Source organism: Phocoena sinus, chromosome 18, assembly GCF_008692025.1.
Source record: "Phocoena sinus isolate mPhoSin1 chromosome 18, mPhoSin1.pri, whole genome shotgun sequence".
NCBI classification, from domain to species: domain Eukaryota; kingdom Metazoa; phylum Chordata; class Mammalia; order Artiodactyla; family Phocoenidae; genus Phocoena; species Phocoena sinus.
Genome location: NC_045780.1, coordinates 68,187,753 through 68,214,004, shown reverse-complemented (window position 1 = coordinate 68,214,004; position 26,252 = coordinate 68,187,753). Strand labels below are relative to the sequence as shown.

General features: G+C 40.0%; 1 protein-coding gene across 18 annotated transcripts in view; it reads left to right on the top strand.

The window, feature by feature from the left end:
* The window catches only part of DOCK9 (dedicator of cytokinesis 9), a 382,898-nt gene that overhangs the window by 261,966 nt on the left and 94,680 nt on the right, over positions 1 to 26,252 (top strand). For all 18 annotated transcript variants that reach the window (XR_004346614.1, XM_032610708.1, XM_032610703.1 and 15 more), the window contains 11 exons: positions 645 to 819; positions 1,739 to 1,806; positions 10,950 to 11,024; positions 12,329 to 12,469; positions 12,788 to 12,991; positions 13,385 to 13,507; positions 16,931 to 17,013; positions 17,597 to 17,719; positions 25,022 to 25,101; positions 25,182 to 25,369; positions 25,492 to 25,557. Coding sequence is in view for 17 of the 18 variants with exons in the window: in XM_032610708.1 (XP_032466599.1) it covers positions 645 to 819; positions 1,739 to 1,806; positions 10,950 to 11,024; positions 12,329 to 12,469; positions 12,788 to 12,991; positions 13,385 to 13,507; positions 16,931 to 17,013; positions 17,597 to 17,719; positions 25,022 to 25,101; positions 25,182 to 25,369; positions 25,492 to 25,557 (1,326 nt within the window). In the remaining variant the exon portion in view is untranslated. The remainder of the gene's footprint in view (positions 1 to 644; positions 820 to 1,738; positions 1,807 to 10,949; positions 11,025 to 12,328; positions 12,470 to 12,787; positions 12,992 to 13,384; positions 13,508 to 16,930; positions 17,014 to 17,596; positions 17,720 to 25,021; positions 25,102 to 25,181; positions 25,370 to 25,491; positions 25,558 to 26,252) is intronic.

The window sequence follows — 26,252 nt, the reverse complement described above, 5'->3', positions numbered from 1 at the left end:
TCGTGCACATTCATCCTTTGTCATTTAATGCACATGGACTGTGGTTTTTATACTTTAAGTAAGATACCCTTTCACAGGCATAAAAGCTGGAGGCATGAGGGAAGCTGGAGGAAGGTAGACATGGTGTCTAAATACCTTTTGGGCCTCATAAATGATGAGAAAGTTCCAGGTAAGGAAATCAGACATATTGATAGATAATGGTTTGCTTTTAAAATGTGATACCACATACTACTTCATTAACAAAGATAGGAGCTAGAGGAACTGAAAATTTTCAATGAAATTTCATTCATTCAGATATTTTTCAAGAGCCTATTATTTGCCAAGCGGTGTTCTAGAAATAGGGATGTAACACTGAACAAAAGAAATCTCTGCTCTGAAGAGCTTCCATTTCATTGGATGGGACAGACAACAAATAAATATGTAAAATGTGTAATGTGTCAGATGGGAAAATGAAGCCATGAAGAAAATAATTGAGGGAAGGTGGATACAGATGGGGGTTTATTGGGAAGGGGCTTGCCTTTTTAAATAACTTGGTCCGAAATGCTGATGAGATAGTATACCCATCAGCAGATAATAAAGAGAATAATTTTTAAGGCTGTTCCAGTTCTTCCGAAATGTGTCTCTTTACCCTTTTTCTGTTTCAGAACAACAAAGTCAGGCGTTTTGCTTTTGAGCTCAAGATGCAGGACAAAAGTAGTTACCTTTTGGCAGCAGACACTGAAGCGGAAATGGAAGAGTGGATCACAACTCTGAACAAGATTCTCCAGCTCAACTTTGAAGCTGCAATGCAAGAAAAGCGAAACGGAGACTCTCATGAAGGTAGGCAGGTATAGCTTTCCCCAGGTGCATGCACACTCTGCGGGTGTCTTCTATTTTGCCAGAGGGCACAGGAAGTGCCAGATTACTGCAGAGGTACATGGAGGTGGGACAGACGTGAGCTCCTTAGAGATAACCTGTCAGCAAAGATTTTGTCCCAGTAAAATGTCCTACCCTGACATCATTTGTATAATGAGAAGAATCACAGCTTTGGAGGCAGAAAGGAATACCTGAGTTCAAGTCCCAGCAATACCATTTTTCAGCCGTGAGACCTTGGGCAAGCCACTTATGTTTTCAGAGCCTTGGATTACTCTCTTGTAAAATGGGAATCAAAACAGAACTTGCTGGTCGATGGGAAGATTAAACAAGATAATGTATCTCAAGTACCTGGCATAGAGTCGGCACTTCAAATACTAATTATAGTTTTTATTGTTATCATTAATCATATCCTTTGGAATTTTCAAGTCAAAGTTAGGATGGGCAGAAGCCACAGATTAAATTGGTTGGGAAAATCTGGCTATGTTCTTGACAATTCATGTTTTATTTCAGGTTCTTGGACAGGTGATTCCCAACTCTGGCTGTGCCTTAGAAGTCCCTGGAGACTTTTAACAAGTACTCTTTCCTTTGTCCCACCAGAGATTCTGGTTTAGTTGGCCTGGGCTGGTGCCTGGTGGGTGTGGCCATGTGTGCTGCTGTCCATAGCTCTTGACAGTTCTGGTTAGACACTGTCCGTGCTGCTCCAGCCATCACCACTGGGCCTGGCACCAGCATTTTTTAAAAGCTCTGAGGTGTTTCTGTTGGGTATCCAGAGTTGCAAACCACTGTGTGAAAGGGCACATAAGAGAAACGGCCTTCCTCCTCCTGTTTTAAATAAAATGCTTTCAACTGTGAGTGACTTAGGTAATCTGTTTTGCTGTTTTAGATGATGAGCAAAGCAAAATAGAAGGTTCCGTTTCCGGTTTAGATAGCTACCTGCCTGAACTTGCCAAGGTAACATCATCTTAAATCTTCTGCTCTTCATAAAATGATATTGAAATGATTAACAAATACATTATAGTAAATTATTAAAATCATGGTGTAGTTACTGCTATTTTTTGACTTCAGCGTTTGGTGAGGTGAAACACATGGCTGACTTCTTAAGTCGGATTTGAGTTTGTTTTCCAGAAAGTGCCTTACAAAGTATTCTGTTTTTGTTATTCTTTGTTTTCCCCACATAATATTTAATGCCACATTAGAAGTATTGAAGAAATAACCAAGGTGCACAGGTAAATGTTTCCATAGTAACATGTTACTTAGTACGTTCACACATACGCTTCCCCTATTCAAGTTAATAGAGACAATTCCAAAAAGGATGGATAAGTAATAATCTTGTTACTGAACAAAAGAGGGTTGCCTGAGTTACATGAATTTTTCCCGGGTCAGTCTGAATGAAAAAAAAAAAAAAAGTTATACCTGTTTTTTATAATCTTGAGAAACTCAAAAAGTTACTGAAAAGCACGAAGATCAAAACAACCATATTCCCACCACCCAGATTCAACACCTGTTACTGTATTGTCTTTTCAGCTTCAACATTTTTTAAAGAAATAAAAATATCGGTTATACTTGAAATTCTTTTTTAAACATCATCTGTATTCCATTCCCTTCTTCCCCCACAACCTCAACTAGAGACAACCACTATTATGAGTTTTCTGGAAATACTTCCATTTGATTTTCATATCTTTACCAATATATCTATCATAATAATATGTGGCTGCGTTTTGTACGTTTAACATATTATATAAATGCTAACATATTATTCTGTACTTGTTTTTATTTTTAAATTAGCCTTGTTTTTGAGATCCATCCAAGTTGGTATATAGATCTAATTCATACCCTTTACTGCATTGTGTAAGCATTTCATTTTAGCAGTTCTATTATTTCCAATTTTTTCTATTACAAACAGTGCTACAATGAATATCCTTGTACTTGCCTCCTTGTGTGCATCTCTGAATAATTCTTTCTAAATGAGAGAAATATCCTTGTCTTCTTTGGCCCTCTATATTCTTACTCTGTTATTGCCTTTCTATTCTTTTGTGTGTGTGTGTGTGTGTGTGTGTGTGTGTGTGTGAATACAGTGAAATAGAGACGCTACACACCCGTATCTTAAACACTGTAATAGAAAACATGGTTTATATATATACCATTATAAATAGACTAGCATTCAACATTGACCTTTACTTTAAGACAACATAGCTGTTCTAAAATATAAAATCTCCCTCCCTGGCTAGGACTTTAGAGCATTGTTTTTCTTTAGCACTTGACTGTTACCACAGTATCTTTTTAGCACCTGCCTATTAAAGCTAATTTTAGTGCTACCACTGTAACCTCCTTCTAGGCTGGGAAGAGTTTAGCTTGTGTGTTTGTGCTTTCATGTTATGAACTTCTGTGTGTCATATTTTGCATTGAGATTCGCTTTTTTGTTATGTTTTGGGGTTCATGATTTCTCAAAGCAGAATCTCTGTTGAAACAGATAATATATGTAGTGCAATCTAGAATTTTAAAAGTTAACTTTCTACACTTACTGGGTGAACACAGTGGATACCTAGGAGAAGACTCATATTATTTGAGCTTAATGTTGATTAATTAGAAATGTTTTTTTTTCTTGTGAAGACAAACAGGAGTTGTGCCTTCCTTTCTTCTCTCACTGCCTACTACTACCTGGCCTTCAGAATTCCTTGATCCTAAGACCTAAGGAGACATATATCACATATATTTATTCTTTAAAAAAATATATATATATACATATTTATAAAACATATTTGAATATGTTTTTCAAACTGGTGGGTAATGACCAAGTTAGCTGAAGCTATTTTAGTTGGTAAAAAGTAATTAAATTGGTCTAATTAAATTAAATTAATTGGTTTCAATCTCCATTTCTCATTTACTTTTAAATTTTGTCTTCTTTTTTTATTGAAGTAGAACTTACATAGAGTAAAATGCTCAGGCCCTAATTGTATAGCTTGATGGATTTCACGTTTGTGCACCCACATAACCCCCAACATATAGAACATTTCCAGCACCTCAGCAGACTGTCTTGTATCCTCCGTCCCAGCTGACATTCTCGTTGTTTTGACCTCTATGACTGTAGATTAGTTTTGACTATTCTAGACCTTCCGAAAAGTGGAATCATACATATGACTCTTTGTGTCAGGCTTCTTTAGCTCAACATTATGTGACCCAGAATAAAAAAATGGATAGAATTGAATAGAGGATAGTAAAGTACACTGCCTTTAATAATGATAGATATTATTTAAGATATATGTGTATATCATGCATATATCATATGTTGATATATATATGTAGAAAGAGAGTGAGTGTGTTTGTGTATGTGTGTGTTGGGTTGTGATGTAAATGTATTTCTTAACTGTGGATCATGGTCAGAACCTAAAAAGTGCAGCATTATAAGGGACTTAACTGTTGTTTCCCACCCCCCCACCCCAGCTCTCAAGTGTTTTTAAACCATTTTAATTTAAGAAGGTAGAAAAAGTGCAGACGGTAATTTTTCGAAGAGAAAAAAAAAAGAAAATTAAGGTGTGCTGTTATTCACCAGCATGCTGCCATCCCACTTGTGGGGCAGGTGTCTGTTGGTGATGCCTCTTGTCCGCCTGCTTGGTGGCAGAAGTGCAGTGTGAGAGGCTCAGGCACCAGTGTGCCTGGCTCTCAGCCCCTTCATCATCCAGGGCCCCGAGTGTGAGTGGTTTTGACTATTTATAACCCCCTCCAGTGTATCTGGGGTGGGATCATTTGTACCTGTTAAGAAAGAAAGCAGGTTGATTGATACCTGGTCATCCTGATTTTAGAAGGAATGGATTCCAGAGTGTGAGATTGAATAGGGGTGGGAGGGCGTGTGGGAGGGGGAGGGAGGCTCGAGTTGCACAGCTAGGCAAGGAGGGAGAGTTTAGTCGGGGTGAGGAGGTTAAGAGGGCAGTACCAGGGAAAGGTCCATGGGGAGATCAGGCCACAGTTACATCAGATTGCAGAGAAAGGCCTAGAACAGTGGGGGCAGGCAAAGGTGTAATTTAATGGCAGGCTCCACTCAGGTCAATTCCTCTTTCTGCTTCATTCATCCTGTTGCCCCGGCTTTTGTTTTCCACTGTGAGGGAAACATAACCAAACAGGATATGAGCGACAGGAAGTTGTTTTAGTACAAAAATAGCTGATGTCTCATTGTGGAATGTGATGGAGGGGCCCTTGACATACAGTAGGAGTGATATGGAATTAGGTTTTCAGAATATTTTTTATGTTCTTGGCCCTTTTGTTGCTTGTACATTTAGTACTGAACATCTCTATTGTTTTCTTATGGGGACACACTGTGTATACCCTAAAACCTGTTCTTTTCCTCCTATTGTCTAAAATGGAGCCAAACATATGTTTGTTCTAAACGTAACAGCATTTATAGTATCAGAGTACACAGTCTTATAAACATTTTTATGAAATAAACACAAACTGTAGTTAAAGTTAGTTAATTGATTTCTTCCCTACAGTGTCAAGGGGTAATATGATCATGTGGTAAACCCGATTACTATTTATTTGATAAATATTTTTTTCTGGTTACATTTACCTTAGGTAACATTGAAATGAATATACATATATGTATGTATGTATATATATCACCTCCTGTGTAAAGGTAGTATGAAGAAAACCCTCATGCTCCCACCTTATATTTTCCTCCATAGCTTTTCTATTTTTGAGCTCTTTGTGTACTCAAAAAACAGCTGCTCACTCTTAATTTGGCCTCCCCATGTGGTTCCTGTTGAACCAAAATTGCTCCCATTCTGTTACCTTGTAACTTCTTTATAGTGAATGAATTTACCTTTCTTGGTAAATCTTCCACAGTTGAACACAGGCTAGAGTCTGGTGTCTCAGACTTTATGGTCTCATTGAGGTTGAGTGAGCATCAGGAGGCCAAGTTCGGCAGTACTCGTCAGAACCCAAACAGTTTCACAGACACCTTCTCTGAGATTTTAAACCACATCTGTAATAAATTGTTCCTTCTCTGTATCCTAATCCAGAAAATTATGTCATTGTGTTATGATACAAAGGAACCAGCTAGGGTTGTGTTTGTGAGGTCATCTGGCGCTCCATTTCTTGGGCTTCCTTATCTAGAATGCTTTATTATAGCTTTGTGACACAGAGGATGAGATGATGGTCCCTGGGAGTTAGATATCATGGAAGTAGTGGAAACAATTCATGACAGCTCTTTAAGTTAAAAGTATGTATTCTGGCTTCAAAGGATTTTGCTAAGTCTTCCTGTTTGCAACCCATTCAGTTTAAATGAGCCAACAGTCAACACAGTATTTTCCTGATGAGCCATCCTCAAAATATGATGCTCTGGCCTTCGATTGTTTTCCCTGCTGAGAGATAAACTTAAGACACAGGGTATGCCTAAACTTTATGGTAGTTCTTCTGGAAACTCTTGAATGTTTGGTTCATAACTGCCTCTTAATACAAGGAAGAAAACATTGTCAGGGTGTATCATTAGTGATTAAACTTAGAGAATACAGGAGTGGGGGGAATAGCCTTTGTTTTAGACAAATCATTCTCTTCTGTAGTGTCTGAGAAGTGTCCGTTTTTATAGAGAATGGCTCTGTCATTGTCACTTTTCTCTCTCCATTTTCCTCTATACTGAATTATTAGACGAGCAGTGGGTAGGACCAGCAACAGGGTTTGGGGAAGAACAAGTTGGGTTCTTCCTGCATCTACGGTATGGACTGACCACAGGTTATTTTAAGAGCAGAGCTGGTCTCTTGTCACTTTGAGAAGTGCTGGATGGCATAGTCTGTGGGATTTTTTTTTTTTTTTTTTTTTCCGGTACGTGGGCCTCTCACTGTTGTGGCCTCTCCCGTCGCGGAGCACAGGCTCCGGACGCACAGGCTCAGCAGCCATGGCTCGTGGGCCCAGCCGCTCCACGACATGTGGGATCTTCCCAGACCGGGGCACGAACCCGCGTCCCCTGCATCGGCAGGTGAACTCTCAACCACTGTGCCACCAGGGAAGCCCTGTGGGATATTTTTTTACAGCTATGTTTTGTGGGCTCTTAGACTGTGAAAGTACTTATTACAGGAATTTATTTTATTGTCTTTACTAAAATTTAAGTGAAAATAAATGTACTTGCTATAATAAGTAAAAATATTCAAAGTTGTATAAAGAAAAGTTCATGTTTTCCCTTCAACCTCCATCCTGAGAGCACTGATGTTATTAACCTGTTATAATTGTTTCTTTACCGAACCAATTGCTCATGGAAACATTTACACATATGCAGTGTTTTTAGTTATTTTTTAAAATATGCTCATGATATATATATTGCTCTGAAACTTGTTCTATTACTTAAAAATTTTTCATAGATGTTCCCCTGGGGCCATAGAGGATCTAGTTCACTCATTTTCATAGCTGCATAATATTCCAAATATGGATACTGAACACTTTATTCAGCCATCTCCCTATTCATGAGCATCTAGATAATTTCAGTCTTTAGCCTATACAAACAGTGCACAGTAAACATCATGACGTATTTATAAGCTGAAATACTCATGCTCTTATTTCTGTATGAGGAATTCCCCAAGGTGGGATTTCTGGGTCACAGTTTATTGTGCTTTTAGTGCTTTAAATATTGCCAGGTTACTTTCCCAAAAGGTTGTAACAATTCATATTCCCATTTCTCTGCATACTCACCAGAGGAGTGAAAAATGATGTTTCACTGCTTTAATTTGTATCCCACTGTTTTAGTAGTGGTATTTTTCATATTTTTGTATATTTATTTGCCATTTGGTTTTCCTGCTCTCTGACTTGCCTGTTCGTATTCTTTTTTTTTTTTTTTCGTATTCTTTACCTATTTTTTTCTGGTCTAATAGTTAAAGAATGTGGGCTCTGAAGCCAGACAGCCTCAGTTAGAAGCCAGGTTTCTGCTTAGGGTTGTGAATTTGGGGCAAAGTATTTACCCCTCGAGCCCCAGTGTTTTTCTCTTAAACAAGGATAATAATAAGACTTGCCTCCTAAGTTTGTACCAAATTTAAATGTGCACTTAGGATAACATCTAGCATAGAGATGTTGGCTATTATCAACAAATATTTGCTTTTATCATTATGATGCTTTCAAGTATTTATTATTCCCTGGCTCTGGGGGAAAGCCCTGCCCTTCCCGAGCCACATTTTCTTACTGCCTAGGTTTTACTTGGTAATTCTTTTAAAGACTGTTTATCAGGCGTCCCATCTGTTTAAAGCACTCTGGGCCTTGGGAAGGATGGGAGGAGCTTTAAGAAGCTGAGCCTGCTTTTCGTCTATCTCATAGAAGAGCTGTCAGTGTGTGCAAGGTGGATTATAAGCTTTCACGTTATTTTTACATCTAACGTTGTCCCTTCTTCCCCATTAAGTGGTTTTTCTAGTGAAGAATATATCCCTTGGATATTAATGGCAACATCAGGATACTTTGAGTCTGTTTTGGCTAGTTGTTGATTTTTTTTTTTTTCTGTTAATGTGTCTGCATCTCTGTTTGCCTTCTAATTATATAGAACTCTTAGCAGTCTTTCTTGCTTTATTCATTTCTCATCTCCTACTCCACTTGAGTCAACAAGAATCTTTCAGAAAGACATGAGAAAATGCCATCTACATTAAGAACCCATTGCTGTGCTCCAGTGTCTAAGATCATAGCGTTTGCTCTTGTTGAAGGACTCAAGCAAAAATTCAGGAGAATGTATTACTGTTGGTGGTGGCTCGCAGCACCTAGTACTGATGTTTTTGTTGGGAAACGCCATGGGTTGTATACAAAGTAAAGCAAATTCTTTGGGTTCATTTAAGTGTATTCTACATGCACGTGTTCTGGCCCTTTTGGTTTGAAAAATTAGGATAAGGGGATGGGCAAGATGGATTTAAAACATTGTCCTACACACCCCCGTCCCCAGCCACAGGCATACCCTTTCCTCTGTAAGCATGAGCAGATGATTTGTAGGAATGCCCCTGAGCCTCCAGAAGCCTTAAAGCTGCAGAGAGAGCATCAAGATAAACTTTGTTGTAGAAGAAGACTCGAGCCATCATCTTGTTGAACACTTTTACTCAGAAATGAAAATAGAGTCCAAGGAAGCTAAGTGGCTTGCTCAAGTTCATGCAGCCAGTTAACAACTGAACTAGAACTAGAACCCAGTTTCTTAGCTGGCATTCTGGTGGTCATTTCATTCTGCTAGATGTAGATAGTTTGTCAGATATGGTCAGGGTAGAGTTTGGGTCATTGCTAAGAACCTGTTACAACAACTACATGGCTGAGAAAATTAAGATGCTTAATTTCTCATTGGCCGTGATTAGAAATGTAATAGTAGACCTCTTTAAGCCACCAGCAGAGAGGACAAGACGCCCTCTCCCCTGTTGCTGTCACCACCCATTATGTGCTGAGGTGTGACTCATGGTCTTTGGGCAAAGGAGCAGATGAGAGAGGACATTCTATTAAGAACTGTGACTGCCAGGAAGAACAGGATATAGATTTAGAGGCATCAGGTGTGGCATAACGTGGCTGGAGATGACTTCTATCTTGTGAATGTCTAAGAAGCTCCCTCTTCTCCCTGTTCCCATGTCCCACTTCTCCAGCCCCCATCTCTACCACCATGTCTCTTTCCCTGAATGACTTCTCTTCTTCTGTCCATCCCTTCAGTGTTGGGGCCCCTGGATTTCTGTCCACAGACTTGCTTTCACACTTTCCCCCAGGGACTCTCACCCACCCCCAAGACTTGCATCCTCACCTCTATGCTGATGTTCTCCTGGTCTGTAACTCCAGCCTTCCTCCCCACCCTGTGCTCACGTCCCATCTCTCTGGTTGTCTACTGGATGTTTCCGCTTAGAAATCCCGCAGGCATCTCCAGACTCTACCATCTTCTCCACAAACCTGCTCTTCCTCCCAAATTAGTGGATTGTCCAGTCAGCAGGCCAGCCAAGCTAGGAAGGTGGGATTTGTTATGGGCCTTGCTGTGAGACTGGGATCCTGTTGTGATAACTCAGGAGAGACCATGTGGACCTCCTAGGGACCTTCAGTCCTAACCGAGGGGTGGATCTAAAATGCAGAACTGGTAATTTTATTCCCTTGATTAAAATATTGCAGGATTTTTTGGATTCTGAGTGAAATCCCCAGACCTTACCATACAAATCTGACTCATTTCTCTACTTTTTTCATCATGTACTACCATTCAGTTGTAATGAATGACTTGATCATTGCTCAGGTGTGACTCGTACCTTTATACCTGTAGTACCTCCTCTTAGAATGCCCTTCTCTCCTTTTCTGGCCAAATGTCCTTGTCCTTCAAGATGGGCCTTCCTCTGGGAGCTCTTTCCTGGCGGCCACCCCTAGTGCAGGTTAGCTCACTGTACGTACGATTTCTTTTGCCACATATTGCTGTTTATTTTCTGTCTTCCCAGATGGTGTTCCTTGGGGATAGGAACTGCATTTCATTCATGTTTGTGTCCCTAGCTTGACATAAAATATGTGCTCATAAATATTTATTCAGTGAATCAGCAATTCTCCCCTTGCTTGCTCCTGACACCTATGGCTGTCCTTCAAGATATGCCACAGTTTTCTTTATTCCACCATCCAAAACATATGCCTTCCTCTTCCTTTGCTTGTACCCTCAGTCTCAGGCTGGACCCTAAGTCCTTTCTACCCTTTGGGCTCATTTCCTCTCTCAGTATCTGTCCTTTCTGTGCATCCTTTTCATTTGGTCTGAAATGCTCATGCTTTCCTCCTTTTTGCTATCTAAATTCTACCCCTTCATTCAAGGCTTGTCCCCTATTCCGTGACTTTATGAAGCTTTTCCTTGACATTAATGCTTAATTGTTCTCTTTTGCTTTCTTTGCATTGGTTTTGGCTGCAGTTGATTATCAGCTTCATACGGGCAGGGATCAAGTCTTCTCTTTTTCCCCATAGCACTTACATTGTGTGCTACATACTGGATAGCCTATCCTTGTTCATTGACATGCAGGTGACCCTCCAAGATGAGGGCAGAGCTGTCTGGCAGTCTGGCTCTTCAGGATGGGGTAGCTTTCAAACATATTTAGACATCTCTGTAAGAAAAGGGTTTTTTCAATGTAATTTTTGTTTTCTGTTTATCTTGTTATCAGAGTACCAGAGAAGCAGAAATCAAACTGAAAAGTGAAAGCAGAGTTAAACTTTTTTACTTGGACCCAGATGCTCAGGTAAGAATGATTTTAATATTTAAAATAGTTAAGGAAAGAAAACCTTTGTTAGATTATTTGTTTGTTTGTTTGCTTATTTATATACTTTGGATAACAAGCAGTATAACAATATAGAAAATTCAGGAGAAAGAGGAGAATATAAAGACAACCTGTAATCTCATTACCATAGCACAACCATTGTGAATATTTGATATTTAATAGATTGTTGAAAATTGATTTATCCAAAGACACTCTCAAGTCCACGAAGAACATATATAATTTACCCCCCAAAATCACCATCAGAAAATAACAAGCATCGCTACAGATGCCCAGTAGACTGTGATATTTTCTGACTAGCCCAGGCTCAGTTCCAAATACAAGCCTTGCAGTACATGTGGTCCACATCTGTGTCCCCAAAAAATCCAAAACACGGCTTGGGAGGGCCTCCAGGGTTGCCTACAGATAGGGCTGCTTTGAGGGGCCAACTGTTCTGCTGTGTTTCCTCCCATATTTTCCTCTTCTTCATTTGTGGTCTTTTTATAGAACTTCTTTTAACCATTTATCTTTAAACATAAGTATTTTTCTATATCTCTTCACAGACTTCATAACCGTATATATACACACACATATATATAATTTGCTTTTTGATGATTTTTTGTTTATTGTGGTGAAATATGCATAATATAAAATTTACCATTTTTAAGTGTACTATTCACCGGCATTAGGTAGATTCACATTACTGTAAAACTATCACCACTATCCATTTCCAGAACTTTTTCATCCTCTCAAACAGAAACTCTGTACCCATTAAACAACAGCCCACCATGCCTCCTTCCCCTCACCCCTAGTAACCTCCATTCTACTTTCTGTCTCTATGAATTTGCCTATTTAAGAAGTTCATATATGTGGAAGCATACAATATTTGCCTTTTTGTGTCTGGCTTGTTCCACTTAGCATAATGTTTTCAGGGTCCGTCCCTGTTATAACTTGTGTCAGAACTCCACTTTTTATGACTGCGTAATATTCCATTGTATGTATACACCACATTTTGCTTATAGATTTTTCTGTTGATGGACACTTGAGTTGTTCATAACAATAATTTTTAAGCTCTGCATAATGATCCATTGAGTAGATACAGCATCATTTATTTGACCATTATTATATACTATATAAATGTATAAAATAGTAACACTGTTGTGAGTTAAGGTATATAGCATTTCCATATTTTAAGCAATTTCCTTAGGATACATTTATTATGGGATTTTTCTTTTTTTTTTTTTTAGTGAGAGCATAATACATTTATATATTTGCATTTTCTTTTAAAGAAGCTTGACTTCTCATCAGCTGAGCCAGAAGTGAAGCCATTTGAAGAAAAGTTTGGAAAAAGAATTCTTGTCAAGTGCAATGATTTATCTTTCAATTTGCAATGCTGTGTTGCTGAAAATGAAGAAGGACCCACTACAAATGTAATTTTCCTTTTAAAAAATAAAGATTAAAAAGCCTATTCAGAGGTTTCAGATGTGCCTGTTGCAATGCAGCTGGGACATTCAGACCTAGTTCCTGGTATCAGAGAGGTGTGGTGTTAGATCAGGGTGCCGAGGGTTGTTTCGGCTGCCTGGACAGGATGTTTGTGATACAGGACAGGTATGGAGGCTGTTGCTCTTTAGCAGTAATTTATAGCAACAATCATATGTAGGTCTAGTCATTTATTCTCTGATAGCAGTGTTCTTTTTTCCTGACAGTTTGAGCCATAGTGATGGTCTGGATTGTTTTGTTTTGTTCAGGTCGAGCCTTTCTTTGTTACTCTATCCCTGTTTGACATAAAATACAACCGAAAGATTTCTGCCGATTTCCACGTGGACCTGAACCACTTCTCAGTGAGGCAGATGCTGGCCACCACATCCCCGTCTCTGATGAATGGCGGTAGGCAGAGCTCGCCTGCCCTGCAGGACATCCTTCACGAAGCCGCCATGCAGTATCCGAAGCAGGTGGGGGCAGCGTGAGCCCAGCGGTCATGCCAATAAGGCTTCTCTTGCACGTGCTATGTAAATACGTAATGAAACTTTGTAATGCACAACTGGGGTAAATGAGACGGTTAATTATATTGACAGCATATATAATTAGACAGTAAAAGCAAGCTGAAAGAGAAGAAGTCGTTTTTGATTTCTTTTTTCTAAACTTTCTGCTAGTTGCCTCCTCCACCAAATAGGCTTTCTGATCAGATGATGAACTGTTGATGAGTTAACCAGTTTGGCCCTGGGTGCTTCTGAATAGCTGTACTGTATCAGTGCTCTTGGCTGCTTGAGAATCTTTAATGTTTATGGGATTTGTTTAATGTGGCTGTAAATTCTACTCATGGAAGAAAATCTTTTGTTCCCTAGGGAATATTTTCAGTCACGTGCCCTCATCCTGATATATTTCTTGTGGCTAGAATTGAAAAAGTGCTTCAGGGGAGCATCACACATGGTGCTGAGCCATACATGAAAAGTTCAGACTCTTCTAAGGTATGGATGACTTGCATGCTTTGTGATGATTAGCAGCAATCAGAAAAAAAATATAGAGAAATGCTTAAAGAAATCACAGTTAAGCCATATTTATATTCTAAAAGATGTAGACTAGTCTCATAGATTGTCTTATAGTTAACCTTATGTGTCCAATTTTCAGTGAAAAGTAGTTCCATGTGTAAATAAAATACTTCATTTGGCTTGACTATCCTGACATCCTGAAATAATTGGCAAAGGAATTTCCAGCTTAGTAGTAAACTTTCTATCATTAAAAAGTATGTATATTGTATTTAAATAGAGTTTATTCCACTTGTTGGCATGTCTCCAAGGTCCTGGAATTATAAATTTGGGTCCATTTACACTTAAATGTGAGACTGGAGACTAGGAGCTGACCTGGCTCGGATGATCTGGCCGGTAGTATCAGTAGATCAGGCGCACTTGTGTTTTGTCAGGTGGGGCGGGGCTACGGTGGCAGAGGTGTTGTGACATTAGGTGGAAGAGGGAAAGGAAACATACAAGATGTATGTTTGGTGTGTTTTCATTACTTTGGTGTTTGTTCATTACCTGGGGAGTGCCTAAGTGTGGACATACAGTAGAGTTATTGAATATTAGAAGTCATCTAGGCCAAGAATACCTTTCACACTCCCCAAAGCTGAGGTTTATGAAGGTTTAGTTACCTGCTCAGTGTCCCACAGCTAGAGTTGCCAACTGGCACTTGACTGTCACTTTCTAGCACATTGATCTACCTGGTTCCAGTCAGCTGTTGAGTGCTGTCCTGTGCCAGTTTCACAGTACTTTTACTTATTTAAAAAGAATTTTGTATTAGTGGTCATCTGAGACCCTGATACTTGACAAGGACTGGTCAGCAGTAGGAGGGGACACCCCAGAGGCTCTAACTGGGGTTTTCTGAGTGACTCAGAGCTTCCTGTCTTCCTCTCTTTGGCCACTGTACATCACAGGTGTGTCCACCAAGATGCAGGACGGTTTTTAAAGAACAGGTTCCAGGAGTCAGAGACCTGGGTGCTGAGCTCCTAACTAGCCTGGATACATCATGTCACCTCTCTGGGCCCCAGGTGTTTCATCTGTAGTTGAAAGATGATGTTGCTACCCCCCCACACACGCCTACATACGAGACAGTGCTATGGGTACTAAATCACTGACGCATACAGCAGGATGTCATTATCAATTATTACAGCTCCAGTCAAGGAGAAGCCCATTTACCCAGGCGCGTGGCTTCAAACATATGCCTTTCTGGCTGATAAAAGCAGAGTAAAATTTGGTCTCTGGAGAGAAACAGTTTTATTTTTAAAATCAAGTCTGTAAAACCTTGGATGAGAAGCTCTTTTAGTTCTTTGATGGTTTGATTAATAATCAATGAATGCCCAAGATAAAATCTACTCCCCCGCCATGTATGCAACACATTTCCAGGCTTGGTATGTGCCAGCTTTGCTACTTCTGTCTGCCACGTGCATGGTTTGAAATTCGGCAGCTCACGCTGGTGTGAAAATCACATATTCCCCCCAGGCTAGATGCCACACTTCCCAGTGTCCATTGAGCATCTGTTGAATTTGCTCCTGCTTCATTACTTATGGAATGTAAGGCTCAGCCATGCATTCACACCTCCAATGCAGTAAATTAAAGCAGAGATTAAGACTCAACCATCTCGTATAAAAATAGGAGCTTCGGTAGAGATTTTGCTGAGGGATGATTTTTTCTGTATATCAAAATGTCTCTTCATGTTTTCCAAGATGGTCTAGAACATCATTTGGAGGAGATTACTGTTTTGGAGGAAATTTTTAGGAGTAGTCTCTGTAGGTGTCCACCACGAATAGATTTTCTAAAAAAGAAAGAAAAGCGGGGGGAAACCCAAAGGGCAAAATTGAGTTTTTCACTCTGACTTTTATATATATTGTGTACCATTTATACCCTCAGTAAGTCTGAGAGGTCAGTCCTCGTTCACTACAGGTGAGAGTGAAACTTATTTGAGGCCTGTTTTGGCTTTAAATTTTACGCAAATATTGCATTTTACTCCACAACATAGTCATTACTGTTAGAACCTAAAAATAATCATTTCTACCTGAAAATGTGTAAGTAAAAATGGCCACCCCAGGAAGGCAGACCATTTACTCTATGATCCCCGAGTCCCCGCATGGACATGCCCCACTTGAAGAAGAAAGGGAGGGGCTGGATGAGCTCCCGACACCTGTTTGAATCGAGAAGTGTTTTCCAAGTCATTCATGAAGGCAGCAGTTCCCCCCCCACGGTTATGGTAGAATCATCATGTTTAGTAACTGGAACGGAAAATAGCAAGTCTAGCCCAAGCTCTTCATTTTTCGGGTGGGAAAGTAGAGCCCAGAGAGGTTTAGTGCTCTAGACTCACACAGCTGGTTTCAGATTTACTCGGAGACAGAGAGCTCTATTGTTGTCCTTCTGAGTCTTCTAGATGAGCGCTTCTCAAACCTGGCGCACACAGATCACCGGCGGTCTGGTCAGAATGCAGGTTCTGACCCAGGAGGTCTGGGGTGGGGCCCAAGACTCTGCATTCCTGACAGGCTCCCAGTGGGGCTCTGCAGAGCATACTTTAGTTCACAGGCACTAGGTCACATTTCCCAAAATTGGTTTGACTCCGATGTACTTAAGTAATGTAAAAGACCCTTCAGCCCCCCGCTCTGACTCTGAATCAGTCACACTTTGTAGTGCTAGCAATGCAGTATTCCAGAAGAAGCAAATTTGGGGAAATTGGGTGTCATCTGCTTTAGCAATAGGGGTATAGTTGATGAATAGACCTGCCATGCATACGTAGGCCAAAAGCAAATCTGCTTCCCTGTGCACTATAGAGTTAATCCAGCCACCCGCAACAAACCAAAATTAGTCATTAGAAGTGAAAGTAATGGTAACTTATACCTAGAAAACAAGAACATAGTGATTGAAAACACTGGCCTAACTTAAGTCAATACCTGTAATGTCTTAATAATGAATATATATCCCCCAAATCTGGGGAGTCTGCATAAGTCAGTACACATTAGGAGTTATGAAAGCTTAGTACTTTCATTAGTATTCTCATTTAAACTCCAGTAATGTGATATATTTGGGCATGAATACCAAGTATTAGTAATTATTAATAACTCAGTGGACTCATAATATATAGCCCTTAGTCATGAAGAAATAGAAAGGCCTATGAAATGGCATGCTTGTTGCCTGTGAAGACCGAAGAAAAGACATACATTTTGGAAACAATTTTCATTTGATATTCTTTGAAAATCACTGCTAGGGAATGTGAGAAGCAGAATACTCTGCACTGAGTGTACATCCAGCCACATTCACTGCAGTAAGGTGTGCTTGTCCATGCATCTGATACTACCGTAAGAGGTTGTTTAGTCTGTGGGATACAGTAACTCATGGTTTTATTCTGATGTCTTCAAGGTCGCTCAGAAGGTGCTGAAGAATGCCAAGCAGGCATGCCAAAGACTAGGGCAGTACAGAATGCCATTTGCTTGGGCAGCAAGGTAAGGAGAACATCTTTTATTCCTTTTATATGGATACAGATATATGGAGATAGATAGTAGACAGACAGACAGACTGACCTATTCTGTTTTTTTGTCCAGAGACAAAGAGGATTTAAATATGTAAAACTGAAAAATAAGTAAGCTCCATATCTGAAAAATCATTTATTAGAGACACAGAGAGGAGAGATGCTAGCTGGAGGGTAGCAATGTTGGCACTGGCAGGATGGACAGGAGTGTTTGTTGCAGAGCTGGGATTCCAGGTTCCAGCCACATGCCTCCAGCTGGGAGTGGGTGGCAGCCCAGTGAGGCCTGCAGATCCTCTTTATTTGTGGTCTCTATTTCTTAAGCATTTGGCTGTGTATGTTATTTCCTAAGCACAAGCCATTTGCTGGAAATGTTTTCTATGTAAATTGAGTTAGTTGTGTTCATCCTCATAAATATATTCCATGTCTTTAGATAATGAGATTTCTGCGGGCTATAGCCAGTGGAATAATAATTAGTCTTCACGTAGAAACCGGAGTCAAATTATGGATTTATTTTGGTCATTTGCAAACAGCTTAGACATGTTGTTTTGCTATTTCAGGACGTTGTTTAAGGATGCATCTGGAAACCTTGACAAAAATGCCAGATTTTCTGCTCTCTACAAGCAAGACAGCAATAAGCTATCCAATGAAGACATGCTCAAGTTACTTGCAGACTTTCGGAAGTGAGTCTCAAGGCCTTACTTATTTCCACACCTGAAAAACAGAAGTTGTTCAGTGGAAAGGGAGAAAGCAGGAGCAGTCTTTTCAGTTGCTCCGCTCATACACCAGGGCGTGTTGGATGAGCGTGGAACTTTTCCTCAAGTCCTTGAGCAGGAAGAAGGGGTTTAAAGTCATAAGAGTTACCTGGTTAATTTGAATTGTATAAAGAATGTTATTGGTGGTGCTGTGAAGGGTTTGTTGGGTAGAGATGAGCCCAGGGAGGAAAGAGACAATTGAGGAACCTTTGGCAAGAGGTGGGCAAGGACTCAGCAAAGCCATCGCAAGTGGACATAGGAAGAGTAGGAAATAGGACTAGTTCACGTCACGTTAGACAGGTGCAGTTACTGGGTCTTGGCTTCCTGATTGGGTGTTAGGGTGGAAGGAGAGAGAAATGGGTGGTAGTCTCAGGTAAATAACTCCCAGTTTTCTGACTTGCACGATGGAGTGATTCATGGTACCATTAACTGAATGGGTGATGGGGGCAAGGGCAGTAACTCATATAGTACTTAACAGTTCACAAGCATTGTTCTAAGTGCTTTACCTATATTAGTGAGGATATTTGTTCCCTAGAGCTGCTCTAACAATGCACCACATATTGGGTGGCTTAAAAGAACAGAATTCTAGAGGCTAGAAGCCTGAAGTCATGGTGTTGGCAGGGCCACGCACCCTCTGAGATCTCTAGGGGAGGATCTGTACTTGTGTCTTTCATCATCTGGGAGCCTCAGGCATTCTTGGGCTTTTGGCAGCATAACTTCAATCTCTGCCTCCCGTCTTCACACGGCTGTCTTCCTGTGTGTCTCTGTTTATAAATTTCCTTCTTCTTATAGGAACACATCATATTGGATTAGGGCCAACCCTAATGACTTCATCTTAACTTGATTACATCTGTGAAGATCCTGTTTCTAAATAAGGTCACATTCATAGGTACTGGGGGCTAGGACTTCACCATCTTTTCAGGGAACACAATTCAACCCATGGCAATAGGGCAGAGAGAGGCTGAGTGAGGTGTCCAGCACTGTACAGCTGGTGGCAGTCAGGGGGCTGAGGATCTGGGCCCTTAACCACTGGGCTGTTCTGGTGCTCCACTGTAAGAAGTTCACTGCTGAACCCATGACGCGGATTTCCGTTGCTAGGGACGTGGGTTTTACAATTTCTCTGGGAAAATTCTGGGAAGGAGACAGAGCTGAGGGTATTAAAAGATAATGAAATGAGAAGAAGAGCCAAGAGCCAGCCAGTAACTATTCTATACCTTAGGTGCCTTTCAGTCTGATTTTTTTACTTGAAAAAAATGCATTTCAAAGTAACTATATAAGTTTACCTAGAATTCAGAATGGCTGTCTAGCTTTCTTTAACTTCATTTTCACCTTTTTCTTCTCTCTCTTGTGTTTTTTCAGAATTCTAAATAGAGTCATAATTAAGATCTTTCAAAAACCTTTACTTATTGGTAATGGGTAGTGTATTGTTATACATACTGTGTTGTCATAGAGTACTGTTAAGTTTTTATTTGATTTTCAGGAAATTTTCAGCCTTGCTTATAGAATAAAAAAAGTTGATTTAAAAAAAAAAAAACTCTAGTCACCTTTAGTTTAAATAGATTACAGTTTTCTCTCACTAGCCTGCCATGCGATTCTCAGCAATCATGATGTAGGTCTCTGTGTACTCACTTAGGAAGGTGAGCTCACTGTATTGGTAAGGAGGAGAAAGTGTATCTATGTGACATCATTTTTGTAAAGAAAATATTTCATATATTTCTTTTTTGTATATAAATGAAGAAATGGATAGGCGAACAGCTAGCTAGATGGAAAGATAGAAGGACATAAAAATAGTCATTTGGGTTATACACCAAATGGTAGTCATGGTTATCTCTGAGGGATGGGTTTATGGGTGATTTTTCACTTTCCACTTTGTAGCTTTCTATGATTTTAGATGAACCTTTTTTTTTTTTAAACTAACATTTACCCATATATTCCAACAAAACAGATAGTGAAGTTTTTTATGTGTGATGGGGGTTGGGAGCCCTGTCTCAGAAGTCACTCCCTAGGCTGGTTAGCTTGAAGCTCCTGCCACAGTGGCTGCTCTTTGGGGGTGGCCCCAGCTGAAGGTCTGGCTTCCTGGGTGGAACCTGGAGGGTGGAACTTCACAGATTCATCAATCAAAACATGATCCGAGCAGAGAGCCTGTGACCAGGCAGCAAAGAGCAAAGCCTCCACTGGTCCTGAGCACAGGGTGGGTTCTCCCTGCACAACAGGCCTTCAGTAGGAAGGGTTTGCTGGGAAGAGTGTGGTCCAGATGGCCAGCGAGAGACTCAGAAACCCGAAAATAGAGACCCAATGCTGTCAGCAGCAGAAAATGCAGTGGCATGAGGAAAGCTGCTGTCCTTTTTCAGTAAGCGTCCAAAGAAGTGCCAGTGTTTCTTTTTCACGGTTGAGTTAGGGGAGTGGAGGATTCCTTTTTTCATTTTTTAAAAAACCTTAGTGTTGCTCTTTTTCCTTCCTCTTTGTTTTCTTTTTTTTTTTTTAACAAAGAATAATCTCATATCAGTGGCTTGGGCACCAGCTTGGATCCAAAGCTATGGTTTCTGCTCCCATGATTGTCTCAAAATGTCATTTAACAATGGATGAGAAAAATATTCTGAAGCTGCCCTAGTGTCTAGAAAACAGCTGGCAAAGCTCATCAGCCACTTTGCCCCTCTCCCTTGTAGTAATTATCAGAGGAGACATTCCACGATTTAGTAAGAAAATAATTCTGTCAGATAGATAGTATTGCTAACATATGTGCTCCAGGAAGTATCTATCCAAGAAGAGGGATGGTTTTTTATGTTTGTTTGATTTGCTGATGGCTGTGTCTTGTCTTATTTCTGCGAAGGCAAAGTATAAAAATAGAACATTTTCTTTAAAATGCAGACCTTTTTTTAATGCTACCATATTAAGTAGTTTAGGTAATAATACTATAAGGGTTTCTGCATGAGGCTTACATGTTTGTGTTTATTTGTACCTCTCTATTCTGTGTACCCAAGTTTGACATTATTATTGTTTGCAGCCTAATCCGTAAGTCACTTCCGTGATGGGAGATCTCAGGCAGGTCACTTGGCCTCTGTGCTTGACTGTCCTCTTCTTTTTTTTGCGGTACGCGGGCCTCTCACTGTTGTGGCCTCTCCCATTGCGGAGCACAGGCTCCGGACGCACAGGCTCAGCGGCCATGGCTCACGGGCCTAGCCGCTCCGCGACATGTGGGATCTTCCTGGACCAGGGCACGAACCCGTGTACCCGGCATCGGCAGGCAGACTGTCAACCACTGCGCCACCAGGGAAGCCCGCGTCCTCTTCTTTTTCAGGGGGGATAATAATAGCCCTGCCTCCTAGAACTGTGGGGGGAATAAGTGAGAATGCCTGTCACTGTGAGCACTGGTCTCATCCCCTGTTCCTTCTCAATACATCTAGACCTTCCACTTTTCAGTAGACGTTTGTATACACGCTATGGAAGTAGTTGCCATCATATATCTTAAATAGTTGACAGTATCTGCTGGATTTTTGGCTTCTTGAGGACGGGAATCAGATCCTGTTTGTCTTCTGTCCACAGTGCCTAGTGTAGTGCACATTGTAGCACAGCTTAAACACTTGATAGATGCTTATTGAAATTTATCATAGACATAAATTCAGTGGTTTTGTTTAAACAAAAATATCTCAAATTTCTTTCAATCATATATATATATTTACGGGACAGAAGAGCTTTTAGGGAATATTTCCTTTTACAAAATGCAGTTAGAAGAGTAGACTCACACCAGCAACACACCCAAGCATGTCTGTATTAGCAATTGATCACTTTAATGGGTCAATATAGGAAGTAGGGAAGGGAGGGCCAAGCTCCAGAAACACAAAGGTAAGGACACCAACCCTCTTGGCATGGGACGACTGCTAGTTTGTGATACCATTGCCCTTTCCTCTGGGGGAGTGGTTGAACCAGCAGGAATGTATAGACAGTGGGAAAAGAAAACCTTTCCTTTTCCCAAGAGAGGGAGTTTGAGCCTCACTCCTAAGTTCACATGTAGACAGAAGCCGTTTCCAAATGCCAGGCTCCGTACATGCATCTCCATTACACATTTATTTAATCAGTGAAGTTTTAAGATGGGTTTTCGTGCTCAAGCATTCTTTTATAAGTTTTACATAGAATGTAGGTACTAATTTTTAGCATTAAAAATAATCCAAACTAATTTCAGATATGAGAGAATTCTCTTTGTGCAACACATGTTTGTGCACACAACCCCCCCCGTCACTTTGGAAATGCACATATAAAAGGCAGTAGAATTTTTGATGTGTGTGACGTTTTGATCTCTAATAAGCCAAGTTCAATAAAAATCATAAAGTTTTGAAATAAGTTTAAGATTATGTTTTAAAAAACTGAGTTGGTAGAAACAGCTTCCACAGAGTCCCTGTGCTACCTGATATGGAACTAAGCTCAGATCGGTGCTTGCTTGGAAATGAATGGAAATAATGCCACTACAGAGTAACAACTAGAAGTAAAAGCTCTCAGTAGAGGGAGGAAACAGAAAAAGAAGTAAGTATAAAGCTCTCAGTAGAGGGAGGAAACAGAATAAGTAGTAAGTATAGTTAGACACAGAAGTAGGTAACACATCGTAGAAAGAGTTCCAGTGAATGAAGATAATTTAATTAAAATTTGTTGTTTAGAGATCCAAATCTCTCAAATTTATATGGGCATGATGTCATAGTGATAATCCAAAAAAAAATCTTGAAGAAGGTATATATTTATCCACAGGTAGAAATAACTAGGAAGGGGTGAAATATAGTACTCTCGAGTACTTATTGTACATTTAAAAGTATCATTTACATTACACATAATATTTCTGACTCAAGGAAGCAGATACAACTCTGTAGGTGTCTCTAAGATTTTGTCAACACAGAGTTTTATGGTATGTTGCAGAGTTAAGTTGCTCAAATGACGAGGTGGAGCAAGGCAGTATACGTCAAGAAAATTTATACCTGCATAGAAGCCCCCTGGTCTGAGGGATGATGCCCCAAGAGCTTTGGGTAAAGGTGAGGGAGGCTCTGGGGGAGTATCATTGTGGTAGTTAACAGTGCTTGGGAAGCCATTGACAGCTCCCAGGGAATGACTGTCGAAGGCACAGTCTTCCTGCTAGAAGAAAAGGGTATTGTGTTTGTGAACAAATCACACAGTGGCACAGGGACAAAGTATCGGGGTAGTGCTGGACGGTACCTGGACATCTTTTGGCCAGCAGTCTTTTTAACTGAAAGCAGAATGATGAATGTCTGTTGACTTGCCTTCCTGACAGTTATCTCTCTCAGGAGTTCAAGGAATTGTTCATTTAAACTCAGATGTAAACAAAAGACAAGTGGAAATGAGAGGAACCCTGAGAGAAAGTGATTGTGTAAGTTGGAGCTGGTAATGGGCAAAGACGACTATGCTCAATGTAGGCTGTAGTCATATGAAAGCAAGAATTTGGAACTGTTAGGGACCTCCTGGTTCAGATCTACAATACCACAAGATATATTTTAAGTTACATGTGAGATTGCTTAAGACAACAATAATGTCTGAGGAATCTTAAAAACGGGAGTTAGGAACTTTTCAAAACTGGGAACAAAACCAAATGCTGAATCTGTTGGCCACTGAGCTGTGCTGTTTCTTGCCAGTGTTCTCAAAGACATTATTAAACAGGTGGCCGATGAAGAACCAGGAAGCAGTGTTCTGTGTTCTAGGAACAAGTCACGTCACGTAGAACAAGTTATCCTAGCCAAGTTTCTGCTTCTCTGTTTTTAATTGGGTTGCCACGCTGGTCCAGCAAAGGAATGCAAAGTGTATATTCTAAGATGACCAACGGGTCAGAGAAGTGTAGCGCATGTGAGAGAGTGGACAGTTGTTCAATGCTGGAGTGACCAGAAGCCAGGAGGGATGATGAGTGGCTAGTATCAGTCTGGCGATGGGCCTCTAGAGGTTTGAGAAGGAGCTGCTTCTTGCAATATTCTGTGCATTATCTTCATCAATGACTCTTATGAGAATGTAAAGTGCTGATGAATGTCTTCATGACATAAAGCTGTTAGGCATATCTAATACATTAGATGTTAGAATCTGGATTTAGGAGGGTTTTGATCAACTGGAACGACTCGATCATAAAAAGATAAAATTTCACCGAGACAAAAATCAAATCCTGTTCTGACTTCTAAAAACATAATTGTATAAATACAGGATGGAAACATATAGCACGATAGTGAAGCATATGAAAAAAAAATTAGGGAGTTTAGGTGCTTGTAAATTTAATGTGCGTCACTAGGGTGGCGTGACTGTTTAAAAGTAATAGAATTTTGGCTGCATCAGTAGAAGGGTATATTGTTCAAAACCGGACAGCTGCTCTACCCCACCTGGGCAGACCACACTGGGCCTTATCTATGCAGTTCTGGGAGCCATGATGTAAAGGGGATGTTCTTATGTGAGAGAAATGACATTGGAGGGAGATGCAAAAGGGCTGAGAATCCAGGACTTCAGGAAGGTGTGATAGCTGTTATAGATGGTTAAAAGTGTTACACAGAGAAACATAACTAGGCTCCTTGATGAGTGGAAGCTTCAGAGAAGTGAATTTTACCATGTTGTGATGAAGAGCAGTCTGGGTATCGAAACGGCTATGTTGAAGATTTCCATTTCACTAGGAAGGGCTGAGGCAGGTCAGGAACGTCACAGAGGACATTCCTGTATTGGATGGAGTCAGACCAAATACAAAAACCAGGCATTTCACTGAGTACCTTCTTTGTATCTGGCATTTCACTAGACGTTGGAGCCTAAGATGGCTTCTGAATTTTCATGAATCTACATGAGCCAAGAATGTATGCTGAGGATGGAATGGTTCAGGAAAACTTCTGCTATAACATTTTGCTAATATTCTTATCTGGACTTGTGGTGTCCAGCACAGTAGCCACTAGCCACGTGTGACTATCGAGCACTTGAAATGCAGCAGGTCCTACTGAGATGAGCTGCAAGTGTAAAATACACACCTGGTTTCGAAGAGTTAGAACGCACTTTTTATACTCATTACATATTGAGATAATATTGTTTAAATGTTGGGTTAAATAAAATATTTTTAAAACTAATTTTTACCTGTTTCCTTTTACTTTTTTAAAATGTAGCTATTAGAAAGTTTAAAATTACTTTTATGGCTTGCATTATATTTCTCTAGGAAGTGCTGCTCTAGAATTCAGAGCTAACCTAACCTGTTTGATTTTTCTCTTCTTTCGTTTGTAGACCTGAGAAGATGGCTAAACTCCCCGTGATTTTGGGCAATCTAGACATTACAATTGATAGTGTTTCCTCAGACTTTCCTAGTAAGTGTAAGTTCTATGTAATAAACAGACAAGTTTTTGTTTGGTTTTTACTTCAATTTGTTTGTTTTTAATTTTTTTAGATTATGTCAATTCATCATACATTCCTACGAAGCAATTTGAAACCTGTACTAAAATGCCAATCACGTTTGAGGTAGAGGAATTTGTGCCCTGCATACCAAAACACACTCAGCCATACACCATCTACAACCACCACCTTTATGTTTATCCTAAGTCCTTGAAATATGACAGTCAAAAGTCTTTTGCCAAGGTGAGTGCAAAGATTGAGGTTTTATTTTTGATACCCAGCTCTCTTAGGTTTTGGCTTCTCGTGTTCTCATACTTTGGCTTTTTATTTTCTTTTATTTTTTTATTATTTAACTATCGCTGCAGGCCAGAAATATTGCTATTTGCATTGAATTCAAAGATTCAGATGAGGAAGACTCTCAGCCTCTGAAGGTTTGTATTTTATGTGCTCGTAATTTTCCATTTTAAAAATGCAGTTGCATGATATTGTACAACTAAAGGGATTTAGCACATTTTAATTGACACAAACACAAAATATGTGACATCACAGAATATAACCACATATGCTGAACCTTACAGAATTTGGAATAATTGAGTTCTTGCTCTTAATTGATAATGTCTGTTTTGTTATACTCTTTAGGGAGGGGGTTTTCTTATACGTGTTCAATTCAGTAAACATATCATGCACCTAACTTGAAAATGTTTATTCTAGTATGTAATAATAATAGTAGATTATTGGTGATGTTTATTGAGTGCTTGTTATATTCCAGGCTCTGCTCGTAGAGCCCTATAGGTAATTAGACTCCTTTAATGCTCATAACAGTCTTTTGAGTTAGGAACTATTATTATCTGAATTTTTTTTAGATGAGGGAACTAATGCACAGAATTTAAGTGAATTGCTCAGGGCCATACATTAGTGGAACCGGTGTTCAAACCCAGGCATTCTGGCTCCAGAGCCCAAATTCTTTACTGGAACTGTGTGGAAATGACTTTCCAAAAAGGGAAGGAGATAAAGATGCAAAGAATATAATATAGTTTTTGCCCTCAAGAAATTCACAGTTTAGTGGGAAAGGCAGTCATGGAGGAAAAGCTCCTGGCACACAGAAGGTACAGAAATGGTTTTTTGG